The sequence below is a fragment of the Thunnus thynnus genome, chromosome 24 (genome assembly GCF_963924715.1).
Source record: "Thunnus thynnus chromosome 24, fThuThy2.1, whole genome shotgun sequence".
In the NCBI taxonomy this organism is placed as follows: Eukaryota; Metazoa; Chordata; class Actinopteri; order Scombriformes; family Scombridae; genus Thunnus; species Thunnus thynnus.
Genome location: NC_089540.1, coordinates 19892871 through 19901801, shown reverse-complemented (window position 1 = coordinate 19901801; position 8931 = coordinate 19892871). Strand labels below are relative to the sequence as shown.

At 35.0% G+C, this 8931-nt stretch overlaps 1 protein-coding gene across 1 annotated transcript; it reads right to left on the bottom strand.

The window, feature by feature from the left end:
* Positions 1 to 46: 46 nt before the first annotated feature.
* Positions 47 to 7307, bottom strand: creg1 (cellular repressor of E1A-stimulated genes 1). The gene is made up of 5 exons (XM_067583848.1): positions 6930 to 7307; positions 4312 to 4431; positions 4091 to 4204; positions 2764 to 2852; positions 47 to 1916 (listed from the first exon to the last, which is right to left on the bottom strand). Exons 1-4 carry the CDS (start codon positions 7224 to 7226, stop codon positions 2766 to 2768), a joined length of 618 nt encoding a protein of 205 aa, XP_067439949.1. The 5' UTR covers positions 7227 to 7307; the 3' UTR covers positions 47 to 1916; positions 2764 to 2765.
* Between the last annotated feature and the right edge of the window lie 1624 nt (positions 7308 to 8931).

Below are 8931 nucleotides of genomic sequence, written 5' to 3'. Positions count from 1 at the left end.
CTAAAAAAAAAAAAAAATCAATAAAAACAGACAAAGTGAAGCCATCTTCTGTTTTTTTTAATGCAAAACTTTATTTATAGAAATCATACAATCTCTTTACAAAAATATTTCATTGAATTCTTTAAAGTTATAATGAAAGACATATCATAACATTTATGGAGTATAAAATGATGTTTAAGGCGTCACAGGAGCAGCAGATTCAGTTGACTTTAGAAGTTTTTGATCTGTGATCAAAAGTATTATCAATTTATGAAAGTGACAATATGTAATTACACATATTCTGTAGACCAGAGTGTACAGATGAAGTCTCCCAGTGAGTTAAGATATTTTAATGTCAAACTGTTTCCAAGACTTAAAGAACAAACTAACTACACATCCAATGAGGTTTGAATAGCATGCTGATGGCTAGGAATCATGGGAAATGTAGTCTTTTAAAAGATTAAAGAATGAACTATACTATTCCTAATCATATACATTCAACTTTGGGCTTTTTCTTGTAGTAAGAAGCTCATTCAGCAGAAAACTTTATTATTAGCTGTAACCAGTAAAAACCTGCTGGATTATATTTTGGCGTTTGTAGATCAACATGTATTCATAACTTACACTAACATTACTTCCGCTTGTGAATCCGCGTGTGGTTCTGTTCACCTGTGACAAAGTTAAAAAGTGCAGTGCAAAAGTTGTGTTTTTAGTGCAAATCCCTTCGAATCAAACAACTTAAATCTTTGCGTTTGTGAACGTTTGTGTTGAGCTGTAACGGAGCCGCAAAACCAAACCAGGGAAAAGGAAAAAAAATCTACAGATGAAAGTGTTTCCTGCTTCAGTATAAATGGTACAAAGGTTCATTTTTCAGTTTGTCATATTGTTTCTATCATGTGGAAATCTATTTATCTTCAATCTGGGTGACTTTCATGCTTACAAACTAAACTTCATCTTTTAGTTTTGAATTGTTTTAAATGTGTTTTATTGACTTTAACATCTGTCTGCAGACGTTTTTAAATAAAAACACAAATGATTCTCACTGAAAGCTGCTGTTGTTCTGCAGCGGAGCAAAATATCAAACATTTGTAATCATGTTTTTGAGTCTAGTTCAGTTTGACTTCACCTCTCCTGTGTTTTTTTTTAGGGTTTGCATATAAACACAACGGCTCCCTCCAGCGGTCAAACTGCAGCACTGCAGCCGACATCTTATTTCTAACAAAAATACACACTTAATATTTCACACAAAGGCTTTTAAATGTGTTTTAAATCTGTGCACACGTCTAATCTATAATCACACCTTTTATATTTTATAACTCTGATCAACAACAAAAACCTGAGGTTTATTGGTAGTTTGAATTTTAAACCACAACAACAATCAGCTGACTGATCAGATCAATAAATAATCAAAATTTTGTTAATTTAACAGTCAACTTTGTTTTTTTTATGTTCAATACTGTTGATTATTGGAAAGTGCAGCTGTCAAATTAAATTAAATGTTCTGAAATGACAAAATTATTCATTTTAAAGAATTTTAAAAATGCTTTCTATTTTTATTCTTAAATTTGATTGAATTTAAATGATTTCATGCAGTGTGAAGTTACTTTAAGTGATTAAAATGCTTGTAAATTGATTGATCAGTTGCTGCAATTGGATTTGCAATTGATTATCAGCTGTGAGTAAATTTGGTGTTTTTCAGACCAGCTCAGTTTTTCAACTCTCTAATTTTTCCATCATATTTATTGATCGCAGTTGATTTTTTTGTTACTTCCGCTCATCACAGATTCTGATACTGAAGCGTTGAGCAGCGTCGCTCCGGTAGTTTATAGTTGAAGACGTCGTCTTGTAGAAAGATTCAAACTGACAACCTGCTCAGATCCCGTCAGACTTCTTCCAGGTCGCAGGTTTCGATCCCCGATCTGTTCGCCATCAGCGTCCTGAGCAGAAACGACAACAGTGAACATCAGTTATCAATATCAAAAAGAAGAAGAAGCAGTTTCATAATCATCTGCTGCTCGACTTCATCAGAAGTGCTTTAAATAACTGTTGTAAATATTCTTCCAACTCTTTTTAAATATATTGTAATCTTGTTTCTTTCTTTGACCTGACTGAGTACAGTTTACCTTCTACCTGTGACAATGACTTAAAGTCTCTTGAATAAAGAGAAATGACCTGTGAGAGACCATTTCTTCCAGAAGTGAGTAAAAAATACAGATGAAAAGTTGGGAATGAAAGTCAAAATCTTAAAATAATACATGAAAATCAAGAGATAAGCCAACATTTTTACTTTTTATTTCAAAATAATGAGACCACTTTTGACTTAAAATGTCAAAATGATCAGAATCAGTTTTATTTTATTTAAGTACGTTTATGCAAACATCACTATCACTATTATGTACAAGCAAATAGGTGAAAAAAATAGATACATACTTAATGACGATGTCAACATATTTTGACATCAGTATGTCTCAGTTTTGATTCACTGTGAGTTTTTTTATTCTTGTCATTCTCAGCATTTCATTTATATGTTTGTTTTGGTTTTGTGGCACATTTTGGTGTTTGGTGTGTGAAGCCACCTTACATCCTTTATTTTTACAGAACAGGTAGTGAAAGTGACCAACGTGACTAATTTATAACATATTGTCACCACTGTGGTCTGATCAGCTGACGAATAAAACCATAACCAAGATTCATGAATACGCCTTTAAAAGATTATGTTGCAGTTTTTCAAAGACAACCACAAACAGAAGAAGAAGAAGAACTACAAAACCCAGCAGCTCTGACCGTCAGTGGTGCTTCCTGTTCGGCGCGGCCTGGAAGTATTCCTCCGGGGTGACCGTCTTCACCCCGCCAAAATAATCCAACACCCACACCTGCAACATGACAGCAGTAATTACTGAGACATCTTTGACTGGTCTAAACTGGTCTAAACCAGTTTGACTGACCAGTACTACAGGGATTACTGCTGTTTGGAGCAGTACTAGTAGTAGCAGAGGTAGCAGTACCAGTGTACTAGTAACAGTAGTGGAAATACCAGTAGTAGTAGTACAGGGAGTAGCATTAGGAGCAGTATGACGTAGTAGTAACAACTGTAATAACAATAGTTGTCTTAGTAGTAGTGTTCATAATAACAGCAGTATACTATAGTGTAGTAGTAGTGGCGGCAAAGTAATAGTAGTTTATAGTTGTAGTAGTGATAGTAGTAGCAGGAAAGTAGTAGTTTATCGTCTAGTAGTAGTAGTATCAGTAGTTTATAGTAGCAGTAGTAACAGTAATAATAAAAGTAGTAATAACAGTAGTAATAATAGTAGTAATAGTAATAGTAGTAGTAAAGTAATAGTGGTAATAACAGTACTAGTACTAGTAGTAGTAATAATAATAGTAGTAATAACAGTAGTAATAATAGTAGTAATAGTAATAGTAGTAGTAAAGTAATAGTGGTAATAACAGTACTAGTACTAGTAGTAGTAATAATAATAGTAGTAATAACAGTAGTAATAATAGTAGTAATAGTAATAGTAGTAGTAAAGTAATAGTAGTAATAACAGTAGTAGTAGAAATAGTAATGTAGTAGTAATAGTGATAGTAATAGTAGTAATAGTAATAGTAGTAATAGTAATAGTAGTAATAGTGATAGTAGTAATAGTGATAGTAATAGTAGTAATAGTAGTAATGGTAATAGTAATAGTAGTAGTAGTAATAGTAATAGTAGTAATAGTAATAGTAGTAATAGTGATAGTAATAGTAGTAATAGTAGTAATGGTAATAGTAATAGTAGTAGTAGTAATAGTAATAGTAATAGTGATAGTAATAGTAGTAATAGTAATAGTAGTAGCAGTAATAGTAATAGTAGTAATAGTGAGAGTAATAGTAGTAATAGTGATAGTAATAGTAGTAATAGTGATAGTAATAGTAATAATAGTGATAGTAATAGTAGTAATAGTAGTAATGGTAATAGTAGTAATAGTAGTAGTAGTAGTAATAGTAATAGTGATAGTAATAGTAGTAATAGTAATAGTGATAGTAATAGTAGTAATAGTGATAGTAATAGTAATAGTAGTAATAGTGATAGTAATAGTAGTAATAGTGATAGTAATAGTAGTACTGGTACCTGAGTAATGTTGAACTTGGCGAAGAACCAGTTGTGATCAGACGGCCAGTCGATCATCTCTGGGTGTCGACTGAAGAGCGCTTTCTTAGCAAACTCCGCCTCCGTCCCGTTCAGCTGACCACGAGGAATGAGAGGAGGGTCATGTGACTACTCAGACTTTACCACCTGGACACACAGGTGTGTGTGTGTGTGTGTGTGTGTGTGTGTTTGTGTGTTTATACCTCCAGCACAGATCCAGACAGGATGATGTGAGCACAGAGAGGACTCTGAGGGTCGAAGCCCTGCTGCCTGCAGTAGTCGGTCTGAGCCAGAGACATGGACAGAGACGCCTCAGGGTTCGCCTGGAGGGAGACAGGCAACTCACTTTAACTGACACTTCAACTGCTTTCAGCTCTTCTGTTCATATTTAACTGACACTTCAACTGATTTCAGCTCGTCTGTTCATATTGAACTGACACTTCAACTGCTTTCAGCTCGTCTGTTCATATCGAACTGACACTTCAACTGCTTTCAGCTCTTCTGTTCATATTAAACTGACACTTCAACTGATTTCAGCTCGTCTGTTCATATTAACTGACACTTCAACTGATTTCAGCTCTTCTGTTCATATTAAACTGACACTTCAACTGCTTTCAGCTCTTCTGTTCATATTTAACTGACACTTTAACTGCTTTCAGCTTTACCCGTTAAAATTACTGACACTTCAACTGCTTATACCTCCTATATTTAAACACTTCAACTTTACACTTGACACTCCAACTGATATTTGCTTTCAGTGTTTACATTTGAACCGACACTTTAACTCATTGAACCCTTCAACTCGTCACACTTCAGCTGACTTTTTAACTGACACTTTAATTCCTTCAGCTCTTATGTATCATCTGACATGCTTCTACCACTTAAATTTCAGCTGACACTTTAACTCCTTTAATTTCTTACACGTGTATTGACATAAACTATTTTCATAATTGACACTGTTTGAATTTAAACTAACATACCAACTCATTTCATCGCTTTCACTTCAACTTCCCTCAATTCAGCTCCTTCCAGCACTTCTGCTGTTACTCTAAGTTGAGTTTCTTTTCAGTAATTCTGTTTTTAAATGTCACTTTAAATGCTTTCAGCGCTTCAACTTTAGATTTTACTGCCATAAAAGCACATTCCAAACACTCCAGACTTGGATATTGTTTCATATATTTTAACGACAGACTGCTGTTTGATGACATATGACAAAAGTTTCTCTGAACTTTAAACCTTCTTTTTTACAACAAAGTTGTTGTAAAGAACTTAAAGAACATTTATAACTAACTGAAAACTTGTAAAATACTTCTTATCTGTCTTTTTAGCGACTTAAGACATTTTCAGGCCGTAAACACAGACGGTACTTTATGTTTCTGCTGTTTATCACTCTGTGGTTCTCTGTCACATGGTCACATGATCACATGATCACAGCTCTGACATGTGACTTTTCCTCCCAAACTGCTGAGTCGCTCTGTGGGAAAAAAACTGCTGTGTCATGGTAGAGCCTCTGCTGTTGCATAAATCCTCAGACACGTTTTCATAACTGTGCTAAACAGCTACATTTCAGGAAAACACTAATTCAAGGCAACGTGCACCAAATTTCACTAATAAAATTTTTCTGTTTCCTAACTGCAAATATGAAACTGCTGTATAATAAAGATAATAATAAAGAAATATTTAGGGTATTATAGATACAAAAGAACATAAAATACTGCAAGGCCACTTTAAATTCACAAAAGATGTTACAGAAATAAGGGTTTCAAGAAATATTGTTTAAATACTGCAGAAAACAAATAAACTTTACACTACGCAGACATAAAAACACCAAAGATATTATATAAACTCAAGTCTTTGATACTTCTTTAGACACTAAACACTTATAGGACTATTATAGAAATACAATAGATGATTTTAAGTTTTCAGTAAGTCAGTAAAACTTCATGATAGTTGTAAACACTGCAGACAGTGTATAAGGTTGCATATGAATATTATTAAAAACAACAGAGGAAATAATAGAAAATGAATAGAAGTCTATGATACTTAAAACACTATAAATCCCTATAGGAGTTTTGTATGGATACTATAAGATAATTAATTGATTGATCTTTAATAATTTAACTTTCTTTATGGTAGTTTTGAAAACTTCACAAAGTTTAAGATTGAAAAGGAATATTAGAAATATTTCATAGACGATAACAGAAAGTTATTTTCAGCCTTTATAGTTTGAAGTAAAGTCTGTGATACTCTGAATGCTTTACAGCCCGATAAGAATATTATAGAAACATCACAGGACACAATACAAGCTCATGGAGGTCTCAATAGTTTTTAGTTAAATCTGATAATTTCAAATGTAGTTCTGAACAGAGTCAACTCCCAACAAACTGCTGTATGGATACTACAGAGATAACAGAGAGTAAACAGCAGCTTATTTTTCAACGTAGTCCAGAACGCTGCAGACTGACTATGAGTCAGTTTCAATAGAAACTTATTATGGTTCAACTTTACAACAGTCTTTGTGGTCATTATTAGCACCTGTAGCGATATTATACTAACACTAGAGGAGATGATAGAGAGTCAGTGGCAGTTTTACTACATTTTGTGCTTTTTAAACATAGTTTTGCAGACTGGAGGCTCATTATTAGCACCTGTAACAATATTATAGTAACACTAGAGGAGATGATATAAAATTAATTGGAATTTCACTAAATTCTGTCATTTTTAAACGAGGTTTTGAACACTCAGACTCATTCTAAGCAGTTTACAGTAAGTTTATGGTCATTCTGAATACTTCAAGTACGCTGCACTGCGGGACCATTACCTCCAGGTCCTGCACGGAGATCTCCATGCGGGTCAGGTACATGTAGGGCACCCCGGTGCTGGAGCCATGCAGACCGTCGCTGACCGAGAAGACGTTGGAGAACGGCTGCCCAACCACCGGCTTGTGGGTGGAGATGGTGGCCATGGAGGCCCAGTCGCACTGATGGGCGATGAAGCGGGCGACCCGGGCCACCTGGTCGTGAGGGGGGATCCACACCCGGGAGGAGGAGGACGGGGAGAGGGAGGCCCAGAGGAGGCCGAGGAGGAAAACGCACGCAGCCCGCAGAACAACGCTCATGGTCGGTTTCGGAGTGTGGAGGACAGTCGGTAAGACGAACCGGAGGACGACTTATAAACAACACTCCGAGATCCGGTACGGAGTGTCAAAATAAAAGCCCTCTCCCCGGCCGACTGATTTTCAAAATAAAAGAATTGATGGTTACAACATGAAACGGCCGCATTCGACTTTCAAAGTAAAAGTCGCACTGACGGAAGTCCGCTCAACGACTGGTTTTATATTTGGTCATTTCGAACATGTAACAAATAAAAAACAAATCAAGGATAACAAATAAAATAAGTAGTAAACATATACAGCAAACTCTCAATAAACAAACTCTTATAAACATAAATAAATATTACATGTGGAGCAGGAAGAGTATACACTCAATGACCCTTCCCTTTCTTCATAACTCAAACAATTAACTCAATATTTATCATATATACAACTCACAAACAACTACCCCAATGTTATTATATTGAATTGATTTATATTCAGGCGTCTGTATCCAAACCATTCCACAAATTTACTCATAAATAGAAATACACATACTCTTCTGAGTTAAACTTTCCCTTCAATGATAACCCTCCTCTCTGTCTAAGAACATTTTTGTATGTTACCTGAAGGTTTCTTGCTTTATAGATTAATTGTGCAGCCTTGAATTCTACAAGCACGTGACTTTAAAACCAGCGTGTTAGTGTATCCATGACGTCCTACATTATTAACTATGCTTACAGCTCTTTTTTATATTATGCTGAATGAGTGTAAGTTGCTTTTGTAGGTGTTACTTCACACAGTAATTCAGATACAGTTACACAAGTGAACCAAACAGTGTTCAGTGTTTTATGATCCAGAATGTCTCGTCTTGTATCTTATATAAGGTTTCCAGCTGATTTTATGGTCGAAATCACACCCAGAAATGTATTTTCCATAAACTCTTTCTATGTCAACAATGTCTATCATCACTTTTACGTGTTTTACAATTTACAAAACAGCATGTTTAGTAATCATCAATAGTTGTTATCTCTCCTAGTACCTTATAGTCCAGGTCTCAGATATAGATATTGATATTACATTAAATGGTTTCTTAAATTGACTTAAATATTCTCTGATGTTTTGAAAGTTTGCATAAAAACTTCTGCTGTTAAAGTGAATAATTGACTTCATGTTGAACTGATCATCTGCGTAGCAACAACTGTTGAGATTGTTGAAGTCAACATCAATCATATCTGTGTATTCAAAGGTTTTCAGTCCCAGTGTTTCATATTCTGTAATCCGTGTTGTTTGTTGTTCGTTATCTCCACATAACGAACATTCAGTTACGTTTCCTGAGTTCAGGTTTAACAGGCAGCTTCATCACCTCATCTTCATCACTGACACTTGTGCAGATCAGCGATCTCCTTGACGACGAGCACTTTGGCGGCCTCTTCTGCTGATCCGTTCAGTTTTATGAACATTTTACAGTTCGTCGTCCACGTGGATCACAATTTGTTTTGCGAGTCAGCGAATCAGCATTTTTCTTGTTCATGAGCTCGTTGACGTGTTTGTCAAGTAAAAACACGTGTGATGATTTGTTTACTCAATAAAATGTTATTGACTGAACTATTATGTCATGAATCTGCAGTTTGATCAATCATGAAAATAATCGTTAGCTGCAGCCTGAAATGAAAAACATTTTAATCACGTGACTGTAATTTATATCTTGTTATAAAGAATATAACAAACA